Below are 26,778 nucleotides of genomic sequence, written 5' to 3' on the forward strand. Positions count from 1 at the left end.
AAACAAAAAATATAATAAAAGCGGAAAGTGTCGTCCCTGATTAGCCTGTGGGGACTGCACAAGCTAATCTCGGACGACACTTAACGCACATACATTAAACCCCATCATACAGCGCACGGCTGATGTTGAATAGTTAATCAAGTTTTACCGGCTTTTGAGCCAAGTTGGAAACAATCTTTAACCCATTTATGCCTAGTGGACTCTCCCATCCTTCTAAAATTCATCAATTTATTTCCAAAATTATGGATGTCAAGTATATTTATTTCTGTATTTAGAATATTTCTTACAGAAATTTCCTTAAGGAAACAGCGCGGACCCTGATGAGACGCCGCATCGTGCGGCGTCTCATCTGTGTCTACGCTGTTTGCCAAGACCTTTTTTTCTAGACGCTGGGCATGAATGAGTTAAGAAAATATCAGGGTGCTGCATCCTGCTCCTTTTCGCTTAACCCTTGCGACCCTTCTGGAATGGTCAAGCAACAGTTTTAAATATATTAAATAACATATATACAGACTTAGAATTACATCAAAATTAGAATCAGAGTCCTTAAATACAATTTTAGGGTTAAGGAATTTGTTTGATTTTGCAGATATTATGAAACGTCAAAAGACTGGTAAAGTTTGCAACCCTCTCCTATTGTAATTAACACCCTGAACCTTTGTATAATCCTATGTTCCTAGTCGCGTCCATCAGGTGTCACAAAAGGCTAATAATCACAAGAAATTTACCATCTTCGAGTCGTTTTCTGTTAATAAAATTAGCAGTTTAATTGCAAAAGATTAACAATTGTGCTAAATTCACAGGCACTTGGCATAAGTTGCCCCCCCCCCCAAGCTGCTACCCCCTCACAAAACCCTCAAAATTGTCAATTTCTTATACAACATATCAACACTAAAAAATTAGTAATTTTGTTTTACTTATGTACATAAAGGTAAAAAATACTAACTTTTTTGTTTTTATATTTTGTATATCAAATTGACAATTTAGAGGGTTTTAGGAAGGGGTAGCAGCTGGGGGGATAAGCAGGAGGGAGGGGGTAGTAACTAATGCCGAATGCCTGTGGCTTAATTCAAAACATCGGGCGAAATAGTCTATGTGATCCCCAGCATAGGAATAGGAACGCGATGTAACAACTTCCCGTTTTACATAATACGATGGATTTGAACTTTTTCGTACGGAATACCGTAAGTGCAATCGTGGTTACACATTAAAATCCAGAGGGCGACAATGCGATAGTACGATGGCGACAATGCGATAGTACGAGAGAATTTTGTTATCTTAATAAGTAGACGAACTAGCTCGCCATGCTCGTTAAATATATACGGCGCTTGAGATGCCAATGTTATTATTTAAGTACTGAACATTAATACTCATATGATATGGACTTAAGCAATTATGTATCTTTGAAAAATGTATCGTATCGTAAATATGTACTACGATGTTTATTGAAACGGTCCCCAGTATCGCATTGTCGGTATCGTACTATCGCGTTGTCATGCTGTCGTCATCGTATTATCGCATTGTTGCCGTCATACTATCGCCCTTTCGTCATCGTATTGTCGCACTGTCGCATTGTCGCCATCGCACAGTCGCATTGTCGCCATCGTACTGTCGCATTGTCGTCATCGTACTATCGCAAGCGTACTATCGCATTGTCGCGTACTATCGCATTGTCGCCATCGTACTATCGCATTGTCGCCCTATGGATTTTATGTGTACCCACGATGGCAATAACGGTATTCCGTAGTTTTGAATGAATGTGTACATCTTGGAGTAACCGATATACAGCTAGTAACACGAGCTTCTGTTCTAATGCAATTACTTTTCACGGTGTGGTTATACTTTCAGGGTTTAAAATCTGGAACTTTAATGATCGTGTGCGTTGGACCATTTCATTGACACCTCGATTTAACTGATACCTAAAAAAAGCTAAATGTTATCAACTGGTACTGTTTTTCACTGGTTTATAAGCTAGAACGCTCTATATCGCGATTATCGAAACGTTACTTGAAAATGTTCAGTTAAGTGCATATTTTACATATAAATGCGTTTTATCGTTTGACATAATACGCTGGACAGAGTACCTTTGAATATGTTTGACAGAGTTCCTCACATCATGTTTGACTGTACATAATATCATGTTTGCTAGTGTATGAAAGTATGTAGCAAAAAGATAACTTGACTTGCATGTTTTACGACCAAAATGCATGCTTTAAATTGCTTCTGTGAACCCAAAAACCAGTAAACACATAAACTTTTGTGTGACGAAACTTCATATTGCATATGCAAATCTGGGACGGCACTTTGCGCACATGCATTAAACCCAATTTTCACATAGCACGGCCCATATACATGTTTTGCCTCTCATACGTCCGCCTGAGAATATTACATTTTCAGCCACGACATTTACAACATGGAGTAATTGAAATATATGTCTACGTAAACTCGCGCAATTCATTAATTACTTCAATTAATTTTGAATTTCAATGTACCGTTTATCGAACTACAAGTATCATGCTAAAGATAGGTGTAAATTACGCTAGCCTAAGTTTTCAAGTAAGTTGTGGTGACCTCCAGTAGAGCGTTACAGCGTTCTATTTGTTGTTCTATTTACATTTTTATCCAAATTATAAATAAATATCTAGTACATCCAGCAGTTCACATTTCACAATAAACATCCGTCAAGCAAGGAGTACCGGTAAGTACAAAATATTTGCTTCATGGTGGACTGAATATTTCCTTCTATGCTAATTGAAATCAGTTAGTTATGTTATGTACACGACGTAAAATATTCAATATGCATTTACAGTAACCTCCAGAATGGTACATGCATACATTTTTAGATGCATATATTTTCATATGATCTTGGACGAATAAAGTCTGCAAAATCCCTCAAAGTTGGTTTATGTTATTGAAACAGCTAAACAACTAATATAAATAATACATTTTATATTATTCAAAATATCTTTTGCATTATATTATTAAAATCCGTGTTTGAATTGTAAACGGTGGTGAAACACCATATGGAAAACTAAAATAAATAAATAAGTAATGTTATCATTGACAAAGTACGGCTCAGGTGTTTTTGTTTGATGAAATGCATTAAAAAATCTACACAATCGAAAACAGATTTTTTTACGCCACGGTCTTTCTAAGCAGTTTTAAACTCTCAGTGTTTTATTTGCGTAGCATGTTGGTTACTTTTGAAGAGCTCGACTATTTTCCCTTCAAAATCCTTTTTGACGGCGCTAGGCTGCATCAGGCGAAAATATGCCAGCAACTCTAAAATAATTAACGGTCAACTCTATCCAGAATAATTTCGCTTTACATGGAATGTCAATCTGTTGTTGCGGTCTACATAAATTCACAGTTACATGCCGATTGTATCATGTTTGAATTGTCCAAGCCAATGGGCTTTGTCAGAGCTATAAGGAGCAACCACACTATTTAGATACTGTAACGGTTTCGTGCCGTCGGTTATCACCCCCTGTACGTCGATAATCCAAACTGAGTAGGATAATTCAAACTGAAGAAAAAATGGAGACAGAAATAAAGACTCCAGTCATTAATTTCTAAGAACACGTTTACTTAAGGTAACTTGTGACATAATAAACGTTTCTTTTTTATTAAATATTATTTGCGGGATACAATGCGCTAATAAACCCATAACAACTAAAACCAACTACGTTGAAATAGAATGAATATGTTTGAAATTCTGGAAAAAGTAAATGCAATTGTCGAAAGTTTTAGGCTAAAAACAATTATAATCGAATGTTTGTAATGTTTTAATGCTTGGACTTATGTATTAACCTTTCATATATGCATGTTAGAAATTTGATTGGCGTAAATGCTCGAAAACGCAATATATTCGTATTTGTTTGGGACAAGAATATACAAATGGGATAATGACCTAACTAGTGTATGGATATTTCCAAACTTATATTTAAAAGTCGATGGATAATGGCCCAACTGCAATATTTCTTTATGTAAAGATCTATGTAAAATAACATTCTTGTAAAATATTTCGAGATTTATTTAATTGCTGACAACAGAAGCATTTTAGCACAGTGTTAAACAATCATCATAAAAAGATTTTGTTTTCTTTTCAGGTTAAACAGAAGATGGAAAACTACAGGTGTTATTATTGTACAGAGTCCTTTAATTGCATGAAAGAAATACTAATCCATAGCACAACTAACCATTATGTAGAAAAATTTATCAAAGTGCCTGCCATCGCCAGAGAATGGCCCGTGTGAATAATTGGAATCGCATTAGAACAGGCCAAACTACCTTTGCTTGTATTGTAGTAACGATAAACAAAATATATTTCATAAAACTGTATTTAAATGTTGAAAATAAATAAGCATTTTAATGCGAATGCCTCTATCAGTCTGGTACTAACACAAAGCGATATATTTAACACGATATATCGCCCTTGTGTAGGTAGCCCAAAAGGCGATGTATCGTGTTAAATATATCGTGCGTCGCCGCGACTGTAAAAAAACTATCGTGCGTCGCCGCGACTGTAAAAGAAACTATCGTGCGTCGCCGCCATTGTCAATAAAACTATCGTGCGTCGCCGACACTGTCAAGAAAACTATCGTGCATCGCCGCCACTGTCAAAAAAACTATCGTGCGTCGCCGCTTCTGTCAAGAAAACAAAATCTTGATATAAGATTTGTGTGTTTAGTGTCGCCCTTGATGAAAGAAGTGCGAAATTATAGATGGCATAATCCGGATTCCGTAGGGTACCGTACAATTCACTCGTAAATATTTTACTACTACTTCAATTTTCCCGCGCCTGCGAAAAGGGTCACGGGGAAAACTTTTTATTATTATTAAAAACATAGTTTTTTACAGACATTTTTTAATATCTATTTCTGTGTATTGAGAAATCATTTAATATGGGTTTTTTTCAATGTGTAAATATATATTTCGGAAATTAAAATGCCATACCAAGCCGTCGATATGCTCCTTAAATATTTGTGTACCATTCGATGCAATCGTTCTGATATAATGTATAATGAATCAGATCAGTAATGCCTCAAAAAATATTCGAAACCTCTAATATGGTGACAAATACATGAATCAGCGCGGCAAGTGCCACTTTAACCTGAAGCTCCGACTCGAATCCCTTTAAATCAAGTGATTATTAATAATAAGTAGCGCCATTTTTAAATTTCTATGCTTTTAGTTATATCCAAAATGACATGGAACCCGTGTTATGGCATGTCTGTGTACGCAGAGTGCAAACTTTGCATGCTTTTTTACTTCTAGTCTCAATTGTATATATATGCAAGTTCCGTTGAAATTGATATCACTTATAACAAATAAATGAATGTTGATGTTCGTTGAAAGTTTTTTTTTATTCCATTATACAAATCGTGTGTGTTTTGGTTATAAATGGTTGTTTTCAAAGAATAATATCTAACCTGTCTTTGGAAAACATGTTCAATACATCGCAGTTTGTGTATTATCCATTTTGAGCTGGTTATTATCCACAGAAATTTCATGATATACGTTGGCATATCTCTGTTACAGTTTCGTTCACTCTTTTGTCAATTAACGTGTCAATAATTCAACACATAGGTCGCATTTCATGAAAATTAGTATTTTACGAAAACAAATTTATCGTTTTTTATTAGAAAACTATTTAATCATTGAAAAACTCAAAACGCATGTGTGAGTCAGACATTTATTATCACATGTGTAGAACAATTACGTCTTTATAGTTACTAAATTAGCAGAAATGATAAAATAATCACCTTCCTTTCAGTTTCACTTTCAGTTTCGGTCGACATTTTTTTCTTCAGTTTAAATTATCCAACTCAGTTTGGATTATCGACGTACAGGGGTGGTTATACTGATCAGAATGCTCGATGATAGAACTATGAAACAAAGACATTAAACAAAGTCATGGCCCGAACTACATGGCAAGATAGACTTCACTTTGGGATTCATAACGTATAAAGGTCCGTGAATATGTGTCGCGTTCTGAGAAAACTGTGCATAATGCATGTGCGCAAAGTGTCATCCAGATTAGCCTGTGCAGTCCGTACAGGCTAATCAGGGACGACACTTTCCGCTTTTAGGGTATTTTTCGTTGAAAGGAAGTCTCTTCTACAAGAAAATCCAGTTAAGGCGGAAAGTGCCGTTCCTGATTAGCCTATGAGTCAGAACGCGACTCATATGTTTCCATTTCAAGCGTCCATCGCAAAAAAAGCGAAAGCCACGAACGAGTAAAAGCCGTCGCTGAAATAATTTGTTACTTCCCTTGAATGAAACCATGAGTTACACCCCATGGTTGTTAACATAAATATTGTTATGAGTGAAACTCATAAGATGTGAAACTCATAAGATTCACATCTAAAAGAGACGTGTGTTCAATGTTTGCAACAAACAAAGTGATGTGACGTTATTTTGTTATTTTTGAAGCGATATTAGGTCACCGGTCCTAATGACGTCTTCCACTATCTACTGTTTTGATCTTCGAGCCTTGATGAAGAGTATGATGAAGGCAATCAGGCGGTAACCCACAAGCATGGCGAAAAGCAGCCCCACGTCCCGCCATACCCTGTCCTGCAAATGAGAACAAATAACTTATATAACTGTAATACTGCGTGGCCTTTAAAATAATTTCGATATGAGGTTTTAATATTGTTACATATCGTCCGGTCGAAAAACAAACGTCTGATATAATGTTGAATCTCGCCAAGGCATTAATTAATTTAACCCATTTATGCCTAGCGTCTAGAAAAAAGGACTTGGCAAACAGCGTAGACCCAGATAAGACGCCGCATGATGTGGCGTCTCATCTGGGTCTACGCTGTTTGCTTTAAGAAATCTCTGTAAGAAATTTTCTAATTATAAAAATAAATATACTAAACATCCCTAATTTTGGAAATAAATTGATCTCATTTAGAAGGATGGGAGAGGCCGGGCATAAACACAGATGGCTATCGCTGAAAAATTGATGAAGTAATGGCTGTTCAAAACGATGCACCCCGTTTTCGGATGATTTCGAGTTGGATACATTGTTATAAATATATTTTATAGTGATTTTTTTTTCAGAAAAGTTTATTTTTCGTTATTATATGATAATTTATCATTCAAAATGATGTTTTCACTAATAATATCATAGCCACACGCTAACAACCTGTGGGCATAAACGGGTTAAAATGGTGTGGGGATGAAACGGCAATACGAATGGGTGGACTAAACGTGTCGACACAGGACGTAGTTGCTACTATATGCCGTTGCAGTCATTAAATTTGTTTCATGAATTAACCTATCAATCATACATACGGCATAATTCCATTTAGAATAAGAACGACAACTCGCTTTGAAGCCCGATTTCGTTAAATACCGTTAAATGGTAGTCTTAGATAAAAAACACTTACAAATCAGTGCTTACAAAAAATGTTTCTTTTCAGAACAGTAACCGAAGATTCGCGCCATTACATAAACTTACCTGGTCAAAGTTCAGGTACTTTAACACGCTCTCGCCACTCTTGTACAGGCAGTCCGTGTTACAAGTAGAACTATTTCCTGTCGCGGAGGCACACTCTGAAGATTGATACAAATGCAAACGTAGCTTAACAAATAAATATGTTAACATCGCGACATATATATAGGATCTGGCACGAGTTGTCATATCATGCCATATTTTATTAAACGAGTTCAGAAATTTTGTTAGTAAGCGGGCCTTAGGCGAGCTTACTAACGAATTTCCTTGACGAGTTTAATAAAATATGGTATGATATGACAACGAGTGTCAGATCTTTTATTATCACATGCTTTTAAATGAGCAAATTAAATAAATATTTACGCAAACGTAATGATACATCCCGAATCTTGTTTACATTTCGTGACGTCATTTGACGTTGCAACGTCATTTCAGCGAAATAACAAAATGCGATTGGTCAATAAACGAAAACATAGCCAATGAAAACGCTTAAAAATGTTGTATTACACAAGTGTAATATAAAAAAAATGTAATGTTTTTATTACAGGGTATGGCATGTGATAAAAAAAATACAAATCTAAATTAACAGAACAAACATTGTATATTATAATTTAATGATAATGATAAAAAGGTCGTTTTCTTAACAAAGCATTATTGAATGATCGATTAATTAATCACACACCATATACATTTCTGCAAGTGTTCGAAAGAAATTAAACACAGTATTTACAAAGATCATTCATGGACATGAACATGGACATGATGTCTACCAGTGCAAGTTGTACTCACCTATGACATCAATGTTCTGCCATTGGTTGACAGCAACGATCTCATTGGCATATTTGAACCAGGATAAATATTCGAGCCAGATGAAATACTTGGGTATTGAACTGAAAATGCAAGGTTAAATATTGATCCCTTAACATGTTTTTTTAACACAGGCGTTACTTAACCCATTTATGCCTAGCGTCTAGAAAAAGGGCCTTAGCAATCATGATGCGGCGTCTCATCAGGGTCTGCGCTGTTTGTTCAAAGGAATTTCTGTAAGAAACATTCAAAATATAGAAATAAATTTACTAGACATCCCTAATTTTGGAAATAAATTGATCCAATTTAGAAGGATGGGAGAGTCCACTAGGCATAAATGGGTTAAACCAGACCCAGAGCAGGGTGACAAAATAATAAATACTGAATCTCATAAATGAAATTTTTTTCTACATACCCTGGACCAGTTATCAATTACTTACTCAGAGTTGAGGAAAAATCCACCGAACATCAGAAGCGGGAAACCAATTACTTACTCAGCGTTGAGGGAAAATCCACCGAACATCAATGCGGGAAACCAATAACTTACTAAGCGTTGAGGAAAAATCCACCGAACATCAGAAGCGGGAAACCAATAACTTGCTCAGCGTCGAGGGAAAATCCACCGAACATCAGAAGCGGGAAACCAATTACTTACTCAGCGTTGAGGAAAAATCCACCGAACATCAGAAGCGGGAAACTAATTACCTACTCAGCGTTGAGGAAAAATCCACCGAACATCAGAAGCGGGATCACCATCGGCGGGGAAATAGCCAGGGCAATGTCCACAGAGCTGACTGCAGAAGACACGACGTAGCCTGCAATGGAAATGACGACATATGCGAGTCTTTAACCCATTTATGCCTAGTGGACTCTCCCATCCTTCTGAATTGGATCAATTTATTGCCAAAAATTAGGGATGTCTAGTATATTTATTTCTATATTTAGAATATGCTTTCAGAATTTCCTTTAAGCAAACAGCGCAGACCCTGATGAGACGCCGCATCATGCGGCGTCTCATCTGGGTCTATGCTGTTTGCCAAGGCCTTTTTTCTAGACGCTAGGCATACATGGGTTTATATACAAAATGATGCCATTCATTTTGGTGAATAATGCTCGTGACGCGTTTCATTGGTTGTAACAAAAATGTCATATTTAGGTTTATTATAGTATGTATCAACATGTCTTTCTTGTTTTTGCATTTGTAAGAAATAAAAAAAATCATTTTCACAAGGAAAGAAAGTGAGAGAAAATTGTAATAAAATGTTACAAACGTTTCCCTTTATTGCTACCTACCGAATGAGACTGAAATGTTGGCCACAAGGAGGAGAACGCCTGTGAACACGCAGAACGCCTCGAATGACCCGTACAGGCCTGAAAACAGCGGGAAGGGACAGATAGAGATATGAGCCGCGATTTGAGAAAACTGGGCTTAATGCTTGTGCGTAAAGTGTCATCCCAGATTAGCATGTGCAGTCCGCACAGGCTAATCAGGGACGATACCTTCCGCTTGTATGATATTTGTCGTTTAAATGAAGTCTCTTCTTAGCAAAAATCCATTTTAGGCGGAAAGTGTCGTCCCTGATTAGCCTGTGCGGACTGAACATGCGAATCTGGGACGACACTTTACGCACAAGCATTAAGCCCTAGTTTTCTCAGAACACGACTCATATGATCCAAGTCATGTAAAACGTAATAAGAAGACTACAGGCGTACAGTTGGTAAATAGCACACTGTTCGACAAGAATCCTTAATTCCGGTTTATTGTTATACAGGGCACATACTGGTCCGGTAGCATACAAGTGGATAAGGGTTGTACCTAACTTTAAAGCATGCAGATATATCTTTCAACAAGCAATCCAGTTCATTTAAGATTTACAAATAAATTATTATTACATCGGATTTATATAGCGCCCTATTCATGCAAGAGTGCACGTTCAAAGGATCTTCAATAAAAAATACAGATGCTGTACTAAGTAAAATAAACATGCCAGTCAGCTAAATTGGTATATTTCTGAAAGTCAACCCGAATACAAAGGTAGCGCTGCTTACCAACCATCCAGTAAGTGATGCAAGAGAAGATGATCGGAATTATTATGAACGCCGGCAGCTGAAACATGTTTTATTGGTTTATTCAATTTTTAAATAGACAAACAGTCCATGTTTATACATGATAACATCATAGTAACATATCTGAAGGCATGACGCGTGATCAGTATTGTATTGCATAAGTTGTTAAGGTAGCGCACCCCGAATGATTTCCAGCGATTTCTTCGAAGGTTGAAGAGCCTAATATTAGGTGCCGTAGCCTAGTGGTTAAGGCGATAGACTAGAAATATGTTGGGATATTCCTGCGCTGGTTCGAATCCTGCCGACGACGTATACTTTTTTGCGACGCTTTTTATTTCTTTTCTTAACGTTATTTGATTTAATATGGCATATAGTTATGTTTATTGTAAGGAATGTTGCAATTTTTATGCACATTCTTTAATTTTTAAAATTTAAACAACGTTATGGCTAAATTGGGTGATTTACTGCTGAAAATACGAACCGTGCATGCTGCATTTTTATTTTATTTTTTTGAAAGTAAACGGTAAATCTGTCTATTTCTTTGTATTTTTGCTGTATATAATGTATCTATAAAAACTAAGTTCAAAATATTACCCAAATGATACTATTTTGATTTTAATGACACTTTGTTTTTAACCAACCCAATTTCTACTTGCCTGAAACCACTTACATTTCATGGCGCTCTTCCATAGATAACAAGTTATACAAAATAAATTCTGTAAAAGAAAACTTTTTTCATCTTGTTTAAACTGTAAACACCTTTACTGCATCTGTATACACCAACTGCATGCCTATATTTGGAAATATGGATGAATTATGGAACTTTCATATACCACAGGGGGTATACACTGGACAAAAGACGTGTTTGAGGGTGGTTTTGAAAAAATCAGTATATTTTGTTAAAAAGCATGGAAAGACTACCTAAAAATTTGCATGTTGTGCAGTGAAATGATGCTGATTTAGAAAATAATAGATTAGATTATTTTTGGATAGGTGCCCATTACGGGTGCGCTACCTTAAATAAGGTATCAATACAGGAAATGGTCTAGTACAATACAATTTGTTTACAACATTTATAATCTATTTAACGAGTAATGCTATAAACATGAACAATACTGAAACTAACTATAAAACACTAATATTCATGTTATTAATATACACAATATTTTTTCACAAATATAGCGAACAAATTTCCATTCTTAAAACCTTACCTCTGCGAGAACCTTGCATATAAAGTATATATCCACTCTGTACAGACCGATTCCGTACTCGCGCATGAAGATCGGAGTCTCCAGAGGAAAGGACTGAAATCACGAACAAATGAGTCGTGTTCTGAGAAAACTGGGCATATACATTTGCGTAACGTGTCTTCCCAGATTAGCCTGTGCAGGCCGCACAGGCTAATCAGAGACGACACTGTCCGCTTTTATTGTATTTTAAGTTTCAAGGAAGTACCTCCTTACCGGAAATCGACTTTAGGCGGAAAGTGTCGTCCTTGATTAGCCTGTGCAGCCTGCACAGGCTAATATGGGACGACATTTTACGCATATGCATTAAGCCCAGTTTTCTCAGAACAAGGGGCAAATATGCGTGGAACAGCGACATTTTTGCTAAGCGGCATTTGCAGGACACAAACATCAAACATGAAAACACGTGTTTTGCATAAAATACTGTCACAACTACAGTCCACTCTCGTTATCTCGACATCGGATATCTCGATATTCTCGATATGTCGAAGTAAGCTCAATGTCCCAACGTTTTTCCTTCTTTATCTATGTAAATAAACATCGCATATCTCGATTTTCGTTATGTCGAATAATTCGATATGTCGATATAAAATTTTGTCCCGAGTCCCGATTTTACATGTATTTACTGTGGTTTATCTCGAAGTGCGAATAACTGTTCCAGTGTCGGCAAAAGGTGAGAAATTTTGTCTTTGATACTTCACCGTCCCGCTTCGCCCGGCTGCTCCCGATACTGTGCGGTAGGAAATTGATCCGTTAATTGCATCAATGATCACACGTGTGTTATTTCGTTAGCCATTAACACTTGAGTAAGGCCTGTCACTTTAACTGTCACTCTGGGGATATTGAGTAATAAAGATAATAAAGACAAGACTCAAAATGGCTTTTAATTTTTATTTGATCATGGACTAATAATCGATTTAACTTTGCATTTCAAACTACAAACTGTACATGTACAGTTCAGTATTCTGTAACGTGATTTACGCATGTTCAGATGGAAAACCCTCGTCTTGATTGGACGTCAATTGCATCATAACTTTAAATAGCAACATTACCGGATGTTTATTCGACAGTTTAGAAAAATTATAACCGCGTGTGTTCATGCAATTATGTTATACTTAAAACGTCATTTTAAGCATTTAAATAGCAAAACTAATCGAGCCTCGAAAAAACGCGTATATATCAGGTAGAGAGTATTATGCCACACGGTGACGGCTTTAGTTAGACCACTTAGCAGGTATTTAGATGTTAAAAACAAGGTAAATGTTCGTCTCATTTTTTCTTTGAAAACGCCTTATCGGATATCTCGAACTCTCGTTATCTCGATATTTTTTCTTGTTCCCGCCGACTTCGAGATAACGAGAGTGGACTGTATGTGTATAGATTTTCAATAAATAGTTAAATTTATTTTTAAAATTAATACTCTGTTCACATTTTTTTTCTTACTGATTCTTATTGGTTGAAAACAATGTGTTCTACATTACATGTACTCTGATATAAATATGTTCCAATATGATTTCTACGTTAAAAGAGAGAGTAAATCAAAACAAGCATATACCCAACATTTTGCATTTTAACAAAATCATTGAGCATGTAGGTTAATGCTTCAGAGCTGAAGGAGCTTAAAAGCGGCATTTGCGCGATATCCACAAAAGTCGCATGTCATACGCAAACACTTAAACAGTTTCTGGCGTTGGTAAGTACGTACATTCAGCACGCCGATGGCGTTTGTGAACGTCAAATTGATAAGCACGAGGAACATAACGCCATTGGCGTTCATCACTCCCTGTTGGTCGATGTCGAGTTGGAGATAGATAAGCCCGAGAACCAGTCCCAAAATCTGCAGAAGGAATGGAATCGTAAAATCAGGAAAAGGGCAAGACCGTTTAGAAAGATATGTTATCATTGAACTCGTTGCTAAAAGCAAAAAAAAATGTATAACGACCTGATATTGCGTCTTTCGGAAGGTACGATAAAAAAGACAGAGAGACAATTGCAAAAAACAACATATTTTTCTCCGCTTATTTGTATGTCTAAGGCATCAATATTTGAATGTTTTTAAACACATTTCCACTTGGGCTTTTTATAAAATATAAAAGATGTATATGTGAATTTGGTTTTTCATAGTTTGATAAGCATCAATTATATTATACGTAAACAAATAATACTAGTTTTTTAGACTGTTCACGAAAAATACTGCTCTAAAAGAAAAGAGAGAGTTTTTTCTTATAATTTATAAAGTAAGAAACACAATGTACATGTATACTCACAATGGTCTGTAGGACATTGACTCTGAGGATATTGGGATCTCTGTACGTGGTCTTCCAGGAGCGCGCAAACACAGCCCGGAACTGCTGGAAAAACGAGGCTTCGTAGCGAGACGTGCCGCTGATCGCTTCCTCGATCTGTCAAATACAGACACAATGCCATCATCATCATCATCATCAGCAGCAGCAGCATCACCATCTTCATGATCACCATCATCATCATCATCATTATCATCATCATCATAATTATCACCATTGTAAGAAGCGAAATAACAACAGACGCAAAACTATCCGTTTTCATTATCAGCATGGTAGTCGTTTACGATTTGTATTGCTACGTGCCGTGTTGCGACACGCTTTCAAACGTAGGTCATTGTAGCGATCGCACAGAAACAACGCTAACATTTGAGCCACGATGAAGACTAGCTGGCAGAACGCCAAATGAAACTACGTACTAAACTGAGCCACGATGAAGACAAGCTTGCAGAACGCCAAATGAAACTTCGTACTAAACTGAACCACGATGAAGACTAGCTGGCAGAACGCCAAATGAAACTTCGTACTAAACTTAACCACGATATAGACTAGCTGGCAGAACGCCAAATTAAACTACGTACTTAACTGAACCACGATCAAGACTAGCTGGCAGAACGCCAAATTAAACCACGTACTAAACTGAACCGCGATCAAGACTAGCTGGCAGAACGCCAAATTAAACTGCGTACTAAACTGAACCGCGATCAAAACTAGCTGGCAGAACGCCAAATTAAACTTCGTACTAAACTGAGCAATGATGAAGACTAGCTGGTAGAACGCGAAATTAAACTACGTACTAAACTGAACCGCGATCAAGACTAGCTGGAAGAACGCCAAATTAAACTACGTACTAAACTGAACCGCGATCAAGACAAGCTGGCAAAACGCCAAATTAAACTTCGTACTAAACTGAACCGCGATCAAGACTAGCTGGCAGAACGCCAAATTAAACTACGTACTAAACTGAACCGCGATCAAAACTAGCTGGCAGAACGCCAAATTAAACTACGTACTAAACTGAACCGCGATCATGACTAGCTGGCAGAAAGCTAAATATAACTACGTACTAAACTGCACCGCGATCAAGACTAGCTGGCAGAACGCCAAATTAAACAACGTACTAAATTTAACCGCGATGAAGACTAGCTGGCAGAACATCAAATTAAACTACGTACTTAACTGAGCCACGAAGAAGACTAGCTGGCAGAATGCCAAATTAAACTACGTACTAAACTGAGCCACAATGAAGACTTGCTGGCAGAACGCCAAATTAAACTACGTACTAAACTGAGCCACGATGAAGACTAGCTGGCAGAACGTCAAATTAAACTACGTACTAAACTGAACCACGATGAAGAGTAGATGGCAGAACGCCAAATTAAACTATGTACTTAACTGAACCACGATGAAGACTAGCTGGCAGAACGCCAAATGAAACTTCGTACTAAACTGAACCACGATATGGACTAGCTGGCAGAACGCCAAATTAAACTACGTACTTAACTGAACCACGATCAAGACTAGCTGGCAGAACGCCAAATTAAACCACGTACTAAACTGAACCGCGATCAAGACTAGCTGGCAGAACGCCAAATTAAACTGCGTACTAAACTGAACCGCGATCAAAACTAGCTGGCAGAACGCCAAATTAAACTTCGTACTAAACTGAGCAATGATGAAGACTAGCTGGTAGAACGCGAAATTAAACTACGTACTTAACTGAACCGCGATCAAGACTAGCTGGCAGAACGCCAAATTAAACTACGTACTAAACTGAACCGCGATCAAGACAAGCTGGCAAAACGCCAAATTAAACTTCGTCCTAAACTGAACCGCGATCAAGACTAGCTGGCAGAACGCCAAATTAAACTACGTACTAAACTGAACCGCGATCAAAACTAGCTGGCAGAACGCCAAATAAAACTACGTACTAAACTGAACCGCGATCAAGACTAGCTGGCAGAAAGCTAAATATAACTACGTACTAAACTGCACCGCGATCAAGACTAGCTGGCAGAACGCCAAATTAAACAACGTACTAAACTTAACCGCGATGAAGACTAGCTGGCAGAACGCCAAATGAAAATACGTATTAAACTGAACCGCGATCAAGACTAGCTGGCAGAACGCCAAATTAAACTACTTACTAAACTGAACCGCGATCAAGACTAGCTGGCAGAACGCCAAATTAAACTACGTACTAAACTGAACCGCGATGAAGACTAGCTGGCAGAATGCCAAATTAAACTGCATACTTAACTGAGCCACGATGAAGACTAGCTGGCAGAATGCCAAATTAAACTATGTACTAAACTGAGCCACGATGAAGAATAGCTGGCTGAACACCAAATTAAACTACGTACTAAACTGAACCGCGATGAAGACTAGCTGGCAGAACGCCAAATAAAACTACGTACTAAACTGAACCACGATGAAGACTAGCTGGCAGAACGCCAAATTAAACTACGCACTAAACGGAACCACTATGAAGGCTAGCTGGCAGAACGCAAAATTAAACTATGTACTAAACTGAACCGCGATCAAGACTAGCTGGCAGAACGCCAAATTAAACTACGTACTAAACTGAACCGCGATGAACACTAGCTGGCAGAACGCCAAATTAAACTACGTACTTAACTGAGCCATGATAAAGACTAGCTGGCAGAATGCCAAATTAAACTACGTACTAAACTGAGCCACGATGAAGACTAGCTGGCAGAACGCCAAATTAAACTACGTACTAAACTGAACCGCGATGAAGACTAGCACGCAGAACGCCAAATTAAACTACGTACTAAACTTAACCACGATGAAGACAAGCTGGCAGAACGCCAAATTAAACTATGTACTAAACTGAGCCGCGATGAAGACTAGCTGGCAGAACGCCAAATTAAACTATGTACTTAACTGATCCACGATGAAGACTAGCTGGCAGAACGCTAAATTAAATTATGTAATAAACTGAACCACAATGAAGGCTAGCTGGCAGAACGCCAATTTAAACTATGTACTCAACTGAACAGCGATGAAGGCTAGCTGGCAGAACGCCAAATTAAACTATGTACTAAAATGAACCCTGATGAAGGCTAGTTGGCAGAACACCAAATTAAACTATGTACTAAACTGAAACATGATGAAGGCTAGGTGGCAGAACGCCAAATTAAACAATTTACTAAATAAGGGCTTGTAACGTGGCGCTACGACGGGGTATAAGCATTAATACTTACAATGATTCCTTCTTCTTTCGGATTTTCTGCCAGAGACTTGATGCTTTGAAGGATCTCCTTGCAAATCTGAGACTCGTCGAATTTATCGCAGATTTGCTTTCAATAAAGAAGGATCAAGTGATTAATGTGTCCAAGTACGAACTTCTAATAGATGTTATGAAAAATATATCCATGACAAAATAATGTTCATAAACAATTAAATAAGTTATTTCAGAATACTAGTTATTTAATTGTGAATAAGGTGCGTTTAAGCTCATTTAAAACCAGTTCTAATTCTTAACGTGTTTTCATAAGGACATTTCGATAAATGTAAATGCGGTGACTTGAAAACTTTGGACAATATCCACACTACTAATATTCCTTGACGATTAATTGCGTATTCTGGTTTTGCTCTATTCAATTAATTTATTGTTTTCCTGCTTACAATTTAATTTCCCTCTTATATGGTTATGTTCATTTATTAAAATGTCCTGCTGTGATCCATTATTTGATATTGTAACAAACTCACCGTCTTTGACGATGTTGTTAATTAGATCTTGAATCAAAGTAGACAATTAGCTGATATTTCAACAAATACGTTACCTCGATTTGCGCTTTACACTCGGTCTCCTTGCCGGGCCGCACAGCCATGGTGTGGATGTAGAAGTCGGCGGGGTTAAAGTTCATGGGACACGGGAACCCGATCCTGAATGGCGATATGCAATGGCTTTTTAACTAATGTTCTTAGCCTTTTATCAGATTAACAAATACACTATATACAATCACTGTCGATTTTCAAAAAGCACATTCAATATTTGCTTTACCTGCTTTACCTGCATCAAAGCTTGATTAAACGGTCGCTCAAAGACGATTATCTCAAGGTCAATGCCATTATATGTTAAGGCCAACCTCAGGTCCACACCAATATTCATTTCTTCAACTTTCCTGTTTATAATTTCAGTACAAGTATATTCATACATGTAAGTGGTATATATGTATTCCATGCCATGTAATGTTTAAGCAAATGCTATTTTCAATTCAAACAGCTATATGAATAATACACAAAGGTTTGATAACGAGCGTGATATTGCAAGAATTTTGTAATGTGACGATGTGTGTATTTTTAATAGGAGTATTAAATGTGTAAATAAAACCAGTTACTTATAAGAAAGGGGTAACATAAAGACTTTTATTCGCAAGCACAAAACTTATGTTAAATGCGAAACTTCGCGAAAATATAACGAAAGAAATCAAGGAACTTTTGGATTTTTGTTAAAATAAAAAAAATATTAAAGATAAAATACTTTTAAAATGAAGATATTTTTCGAAAACTTTAACAGTAAAATGTCGCACAATTGTGGAAAAGAACCTTATGATTTTTATTCTAGAAAATTCTGAATTACCCGAATGCTGCAAACTTATAAATGTCAATGGAGTAAGTTATGCAAAAAAAAACAACAACATTTAAACGAAATACAAAACGATTGCATTTTGAACGAATATTTTCTTGAATGAAGAGAGATTGTATCTAAACAATTGTTCGATGTGTTTCATTGTATGTTTGTATCGGTCAATTTGCTCGACAAATGAAAGGCAGTGATTTTAATCATTTTTTTAATACAAGATACAAGATACAAGAATCTTTATTTAACGTCGGATGTGAATAACAATAAACATTAGCTCATCAGCTATTTCCCGACAAAACAATTGTATATATATATATATATATAACAAGTGTATATTGAGCTGAAAGAAAGAAAGATTAAGCATATTATATAAGCATTTATAGTACAAGGACATATTTAAAGCACATTAAACACAAATTAAGTAAACATGTTCAACAAAAGCATAATATTTTGTAAGTTACACACAAATACAACAAAGGGAAATATACCTAAAAACTATATTGGAGCTGTTTTTGCATAGTTCATAATTAAAACATATGTAATACACTTGTTGTACAAACAAAGCATTGCAGACCTATGTCAAAATTTAAGATATTAAAAACAAAAATAGCACACAATTCATGTTTACAAGCATGTGTGAACAACCAGATACACAGACATACATATTCCCATTTGAGACTTCGGCGTGTGCGCCTAGCTACGGTGCAGAACGAGGCATATATATATATATATATATATATATATATATATATATATATATATATATATATATATATATATATATATATATATATATATATATATATATATATATATATATACACACATAAATACATATATACATATATATTTAAGCACATGAAAAAACAACTGCATAGCACATATATACACATATATACATGTTTATTTTTATTTTTTTTATTTTTTTTAAACACAGAAGAAACTCATATACACTTTATACAAGGAGAATAAACAAGGGGTTAACTGACAGATAAATAAATAATATAAGCAGAACAGCAAAAAACAAGCAAGCAAGCAAAAGATGTGAGAAGCAGGTTACTCACACATGGCGCATTTACATTTTGAACCTGTCCAGGTGCGGATCAGCCGTACAAAGTCTTTATATTTGTCGACTGTGCGAATGTCCTCTGGGAGGCTGTTCCACACCTGTACAGCCTCAAAACGAAAGGAATTTTTGCCATACCTTGTTGTTCTTACTTGTGGTGTCTCTAGGATTCAATATACAACAAACAATGTACACATGTTAATCGCACGCCATACCCTGTTTCTCATGTAATATAACCATTACAATTATTTTTTTTTATTACACATGTGTAATACAACATTTTTAAGCGTTTTCATCGGCTTAGTTTTCGTATTTTGACCAATCGCATTTTGTTATTGTGCTGCAATGACGTTGCAACGTCAAATGACGTCACGAAATGTTAACAACATTCGGGATTTATCATAATGTTTGCGTAAGTATTTGTTTAATTTGCTCATTTAAAAGTATGTGATAAAAAAGATCTGACACCCGTTGTCATATCATACCATATTTTATAAAACTCGTCCAGGAAATTCGTTAGTAAGCTCGCCAAAGGCTCGCTCACTAACAAAATTCCTGAACTGATATGACAACTAGTGCAGGATCCTATGTATATGATCATAAAACAAAGTGATACTATGTAGCAGCAATAATGTTCAGACATGTTATACAAGATATGCTTTTATATATACTTTTTTGACCTTGTGGTTTCCTTTAGATTTATATAGGATTAATAATAAAAAAATTCTTTGATTGTTTGTGATAGGTGTTTTTGAAAAAAAAAGAACAAGAGATGTGTTTTTCAGAAGCACAAGGCCCCCTACTGAGCAGCTTTGATACATGTTTTTTTACCTTTGACCTTGAAGGATGACCTTGACCTTTTACCACTCAAAATGTGCAACTCCATCAGATACACATGCATGCAAAATATCAAGTTGCTATAAGAAGGAACATAGAAATTATGAGCATTTTTCGAAACCTAAATGCAAATTGTGACGGAAAGACAGACAGACGGACAGACGAACGGACGGACTGACGTTGCATAAAGTGGGTAGAAAGCATACTGGACTTGTTTATGAAAGTTTAATGAGTTTCCATTTTTGTTCAAATATATTAAGTGTATCACTGTAAAGGGCTACTTCTTTTTCAATTCAAATCTTCAGTTTTAAATAATTAATAATACAGTTCATTGCAGGTATTTGTTTTCTATATTACATGCTGAATATAACATATTTCATTAATATAATTATGTAATTCACAGCGTTATTAAACTTATGTATGTTGAAGGTATTTACCCCTAAACTAATGTCTAAGAGAGATAGTTTAACATTTGATTGTTGTTTCTCTAGAAAGGTTGTCAATTGATTCCATAGAGATTGAATCTGTTTACACTCCCAGAAAAGGTGTTCTATTGTTTCAATATGTTCACTACACATATCACATAGATTTGTGTTGGATAGGTTGCACTTAAAAAGATATTTTATTTTTAGCTATGGTCCTCTGAATATATTTATATTGACAATTTCTCAGTGTGCTATCAGTAGTTGATTTATGTGGCATGACGAATATTTGTTTCCAATTAAATTCTTTTTCTCCAAGAAAGTTTTGCCATTTAGTTTGAGCTTTAGAGATTTCGGTAATTCGTTCGTTTTGTTTTGTTTAGCAATTATGTTCTCTACGAATGTTTTTTGAGTACATGATGTGTAATTTGTATTGGTAACAACTTTAATATGTATGGGTATACTTTTGATCAATGTGTAGTACATCAGGAAATTACTTGTTGGCATTCCGAGTATGTAGCATAAGTTATCAAAAGAATAGAAGTCGTTCATTCGGTAGTCGTACAGTTGATCTACATATTTTATGTTTCGTTCGAACCAATTGTTTATAGACAAACGTTTTATTGTTAGTTATGTCTTTATTGTTCAATAAAATGATTTTACTGTTTATTTTGGTTTCTAAATGATGAGTAACTTTACACCATGCCGATAGAACATTCGATAGTAATGTGATTTTGGTTGAAATTGTATCTAAGATATTATTGTCAACATTACATTCAAAAAGTAAGGTGTCACCATATGTTTTAAAAATGTCTGGTAGAATAGTTTCCATTTACTTGTATTGGCATTATCTAAATATCTCTTTTAAACAGGGTGCCGACTGTCCGGGTATGCAAAAACACTGGGTGCCGTTTGTCCGGATACCATCTTGTTACCCAACTGCATTTGATTGCATTGAGGAATGCATCTATATCCGTTAGTCTGATACCTCCATATTCTACTGATTGAATTACAGTAATTGAGTTCGCTTAATTTTATCAGGTTTACCGTCCCAAATATGTCTGATTTTATATCTTCAATAATATCATTTGGTGGTTAACGATGCTGCCATGATTTTTTTTTTTTTTTGTAATTTAGGCAATATGTTTTTTTTTAAATTGTTTCATTTTCGTTGTTTGTAAAGGTTATTCCTAATGTTGTGCTTCATCTGATGTCCAGTTGAATTTCATTTCTTTTTTAAGATGAATATTACTTTGTTTAAATGTAACTATTCGTAGCACAGTGCATTTACTTTTGTTTAGTTTAAGGCCCGATGCCATTCCAAATAGGGTTAGCGATTCTATAAGAATATTGAATGAGTCATTACTGTCATTTAAGAAATAAGTTGCATTGTCAGCAAATAGGGAATTTTTAATTTCTTCATCAGGTTCTAGCGATATTCCCTTTATATGTTTATTTGATTGGATATAATGTGATAGATACTCGATGCATATAATAAATAGCGAGGATGAAAATGGACATCATTGTCTTACCCCTCGTTCGATGTTAAAACTGTTTGAGAAAAAGCCTTTGTTTATAATTATACTGTTAATATCGGTATAAAATAGTTTGACCCATTTAATTAGACTTTCACAAAAGTTCATATTTTCTAAGCAAGAGAACAAAAACGAATGGTCTAGTGAATCGAAAGCCTTTTCGAAGTCTGCAAAGAAAGATTTTTTGTAAATTTTATCATTGCATAATTCTATGCTTTAAATGTTTCATTAACTACAGAATGCTTTCGTAAGCTACTTTTCACAAGCATTTACCACTTTTTAAAATAAGCGCATCGAAAACTTTGGCCGTCAGTGTTACTTGTCAATAGAATAATCTCGACTTAGCTACTTTTCACGAGCATTTACCTCTGTTTAAAAAATCTCAACTACTAACCCCTTGTAGAAGTTCAGAGCCTGTTCTGCTTCTCCCATGAACGCCACTCGTCCCTCTGCCATGACAATCACACTAAAAGAGATCAATCCAGAATTAATTGTAAGTTTAATTTTTCTTATTGTTTAATTAAACAAAAGGAATCATCATTTACTCGTACAAATATGCCATATGGCATTAATCCCAGTATATGTAAAGTATCGGCACAATTTGTAATTGATCGATACACAAAGATAATGCGATAATTTTTTCGATTCTTACCCGATTCTCACTGACAGTATCACCAATAACATCAATGAAGTAATGCTGCCATCGGCTGAAGAAATGCTAGGGAGATATAGTAGGAAGAACAAGTCATGGATGAAGGCCGATCTTGTTTACTTATGCGATAGAAAACAAGAGAGCTGATTTGTGATAAGCACACCAGCCTGGGCTCAATGCCATAAAACCAGAAAGCGAACAGTTAGGTGAGGAAGAAGATGAAAGAGGCCAAGGTGGAGTTTATTGACGAACAATGTATAAACAAAGAGATGACCACAGGTAGCAGTAAGAAGGCCTGCAGCACCCTCAAAACCCTCAGGAAGCTGAAAGGAGTCCTGAACAGTTTTACCATATACAGCAGCGACCTCTGTAACTACCCGCTTCAACCAGACCCCAGTCTCCTTCAGAACGATCACACTCTGGAAGACTTAAGTTAGATAATGCAAGGCAACGCATGAGAGGCAACGGATGAAGCAATAAAGGCAATATACCGAAAAAGTGCAACCTCCAGCTTTGCGAGAACTACCGCACCATCAGCTTTATCAGCCATCCCAGCAAAATCAAGCTACTCATCATCAGACTGAAAAGTAAGACTGCTAGCGGAAGAGCAGGCTGGAATCAGAGCTGGATAGAGCACAGTTAAAAAATTTCTACTGCAGAGAAATCATTAAGAAACACCTGCCACACCAACGAGAACTCTGCCACAACTTCATCCCCTTAAGAAAACTTTCGACCGAGCCTGACATGATGGCCTATGGCAGAATCTGAGAGGATTCAATATTGACGAAGGGCTGGTACATGTCATCCAAGAACGCTACGGAAACTCCAGCAGAACAGTACTTCTCAACAAACAGATGGGTTACATCATTGGGCTAACGTCAGGGATGCCTTCTCTCTCCTGTCCTGTTAAACCTTTTCCTTGAGGAGATAATGCAGGAGACCATCCAAATCAACGAAACTTTCTTCTCCATCGGAAATAGACTGATCTCCAACTTGAGATTTGCAGATGCCATTGACCCCATGGGATGAATCAGCAGTGACAGAGCTACAGATAAGGTGCGTATTTGCGTAAATACCCAATGTAAAATTGCCGATTACGCATAGAAAAATTGAACTCTGCGTACCGAAACCCAATTGAAATTGCTGATTACACATATCGTATTTTTCCCTGCGTAACTAGTAAATCTGTTCCGGAAATACCGGGTACGAAATACCCGGATTCTTTCCGCTTCGTCCAACCTTCAGTATAACCTTCAGCACAATAATATGTACGAAAGAAAGCGTCTATGTAACTACGTATTATTGTTGTGAAAATGTCAAAACAGCGAGGCCGTAAACAGGGAAATATCGTATCCCAGGCACAAAAAAAAATAAGTTATTTCACCGCGAGCAACACAAAATCAGAAGCGGAAAATATAGTGAAACTTATTGTTGACGATATTGTGTAGGAGGCAAGCGCTGACAGTGCTTAAATTGTAAGAAAATCGTCGAACTTTTTTTTTAATCAAGACTGTATATTATGGATACATCCACATAATTACACAACATCTCTGAAACTTATCAAGTAAGAGTGGAACTTCAACTAGCTCATTCAGGTAAGCATTTGAGAATTTAAAACAATGAAAATACCCAATTTTAATACAAAAAAACCCAATAGCAAGTAAAGTAGTGGGTACCGACTTTTTTGTAGCTAATTGAAAATTAAAATACCCAATTGGGCTCAAAAGTAGTGGGTATTTACCCAATTACTCAGAAAAATTATCTGGAGCTCTGCAGTGAACTCTAAAACCTGACCAGTAGACTATGAAAGAGACCTTACGGGTTGGGCGTCAACTTGGAGAGGTCGAAGATTGTGGTGAACAGGACGAGGAACGCCAGTGCAGACATCAAATGAACGGCAAGAAGTTTGGAAGAAGTGATCAGCTTTAAGTACTTGGTAGAAGCCCTGTCCAAGGAGATCCCCTGTAGTGACCCAGAACGCAGGAGACATGCATTTGAACACACCTGTCTCTGGAGACTGCGCCGCGTCTCCAGTATACACAGTACGATACCAATGATTTCATCCGAAACATGCCAGAAGCACTTGATGGCTCACAAGAAACCCGTATGGCGACCGTCAAACAACGAGAGCTGGCTTGTCCGGACACATCACCAGGCACGCCTCTCTGTCAAAGACTGTGCTCCAGGACACGCTAGAGAGAGGTCGCCGTCGATGCCGTCAGAGAAAAACAGATAGACAGGGGTAACGTGAATGATGATGATGATAAAAAAACAGACATTAACATGAAAACTTCATTTTATAACGAGCGATACGTTTACGGACTTAGACTTATTTGTATGCAATTATTTGGTACTTAAGCAATCAGAATTGTATACATTCAAAAGCATTTTTTAAATAAAAGAGTACATGTAGTTTGCGGAATCACATTTTCTGTCATAATAAATTTACAAATCGAAGAGTACAAACGGCCGGATTAATTTATGTCTCAAATACGACTTGCCCTGTGCCTTATGTATGTAAAATGTCAAAGAACACGTACTGATCGAAGAGTGCGAACACCTCGGAGCTGGGTTGGTGGATGGTGCATATGACAGTCTTGCCGCGCTTTGCCATCTGCTGAAGCATCTGCACTATGTTCTCTGCCATGAACGAGTCCAGACCGGAAGTGGGCTCGTAACAGAACAACAATGGCGGATTTGTCAGAAACTGAATAATCGTGAACATTGAAGGCTGCATACCTTTTTGATAGATTCTTGATTCATTGCAATCAGACTTTTATCTTATTTATGCTTAACATTTTAACAGTTTTATTTACACTTTGCGGGTCGTAAAGCTAAAAGAGCGCATATACATTTTCACTGCCACCAATTGTGAGTGTTTACTAACCCCAAATTAAAAAGTAGTTTACACGATTCAAGTTTTTCGGGAATGCCATTTCGTATGACAGTTGGATTCGTCAATAGTTCAAAAAGCGTTCAAAGGTGAACCCTGTAGCTAATGAAAGCCGAGACATCGTAAAACGTAGGTCGCTTTATGTTTTCGAGATACACATTTGTATACCAATTACCTCTGAAGCGAAGGAAAGACGCCGCATCTCTCCACCGGAAATTCCCTTGATGCGGCCCGGATTTCCGATGATGTTGTCCTGACACTTGTTGAGCCCCAGCTCCTTGATCACCTCGTTAACGCGCTCGATACGGCGCTCCCGCGGCACCTCCGCCTCCATACGCAATAGGGCCTAGAGTGAAAAGCAAAGTCATATTTTCGGGAAATACTTTAAGTGAACTAACAGGGTGCAACGCCCTTCTTGGTTCCCCCTTCCATCCCTTGGTGAACACAGAACATATGTCAAACTGTTTTGACCAACAAACCAATTTTAGCGTGTGTTTTAGGTGGCAAAAGCAGATAATGTGATGCTAGGAAACCAACTATATTTTAGTAAATTTTAAGATAATGTCATTCGCATGGTTCCGTATTCCAAAATTCTAATTCTGATTAATCTTTACAATTCGTGTCGTTAATGGGTCCCTTTATGCATTGATATATGAACATATATGAACGCACATTCAACAAAAACATATGTAAAGCAGAGTATGTAGGTATGGTCAAAACTGGCTCGTCGAATGCATGTAATATTCGGATATTTCTATTTGATATATTACATGTAAAGCGATGCGCATTAGCAATATATAAAACTTTACTATAAACATGTAAATACCCGGAACGTCAGGTGTTCTTTGACCGTCATTGTCGCTATAAATAAATCA

General features: G+C 36.7%; 3 protein-coding genes across 4 annotated transcripts; all 3 read right to left on the bottom strand.

The window, feature by feature from the left end:
* Window positions 1–4,890: 4,890 nt before the first annotated feature.
* Window positions 4,891–8,960, bottom strand: LOC127854897 (protein white-like). The gene is made up of 4 exons (XM_052390001.1): window positions 8,928–8,960; window positions 8,255–8,355; window positions 7,472–7,566; window positions 4,891–6,579 (listed from the first exon to the last, which is right to left on the bottom strand). The coding sequence occupies exons 1-4, from the start codon at window positions 8,954–8,956 to the stop codon at window positions 6,475–6,477; spliced, it is 330 nt and encodes a 109-aa protein (XP_052245961.1). The 5' UTR covers window positions 8,957–8,960; the 3' UTR covers window positions 4,891–6,474.
* A 17-nt stretch (window positions 8,961–8,977) lies between these two features.
* LOC127855940 (protein white-like) lies at window positions 8,978–17,743 on the bottom strand. Its single transcript, XM_052391857.1, has 7 exons — window positions 17,696–17,743; window positions 17,114–17,209; window positions 13,854–13,988; window positions 13,292–13,423; window positions 11,598–11,643; window positions 9,566–9,643; window positions 8,978–9,087 (listed from the first exon to the last, which is right to left on the bottom strand). Exons 1-7 carry the CDS (start codon window positions 17,741–17,743, stop codon window positions 8,978–8,980), a joined length of 645 nt encoding a protein of 214 aa, XP_052247817.1.
* Window positions 17,191–26,060, bottom strand: LOC127854898 (protein white-like). 2 transcript variants are annotated; one of them, XR_008037188.1, is made up of 6 exons: window positions 25,551–26,060; window positions 22,753–22,824; window positions 19,703–19,727; window positions 17,917–18,037; window positions 17,696–17,798; window positions 17,191–17,209 (listed from the first exon to the last, which is right to left on the bottom strand). XR_008037188.1 is itself a non-coding variant. In XM_052390002.1 (4 exons), the coding sequence occupies exons 1-4, from the start codon at window positions 25,745–25,747 to the stop codon at window positions 17,769–17,771; spliced, it is 324 nt and encodes a 107-aa protein (XP_052245962.1). In that variant the 5' UTR covers window positions 25,748–26,060; the 3' UTR covers window positions 17,704–17,768. The 2 variants fall into 2 exon arrangements, 1 of the variants encoding a protein (XP_052245962.1); XM_052390002.1 differs by lacking the exons at window positions 17,191–17,209; window positions 17,917–18,037 and having other exon boundaries at window positions 17,704–17,798.
* Window positions 26,061–26,778: the final 718 nt, after the last annotated feature.

This window comes from Dreissena polymorpha, chromosome 13 (assembly GCF_020536995.1).
Source record: "Dreissena polymorpha isolate Duluth1 chromosome 13, UMN_Dpol_1.0, whole genome shotgun sequence".
NCBI classification, from domain to species: domain Eukaryota; kingdom Metazoa; phylum Mollusca; class Bivalvia; order Myida; family Dreissenidae; genus Dreissena; species Dreissena polymorpha.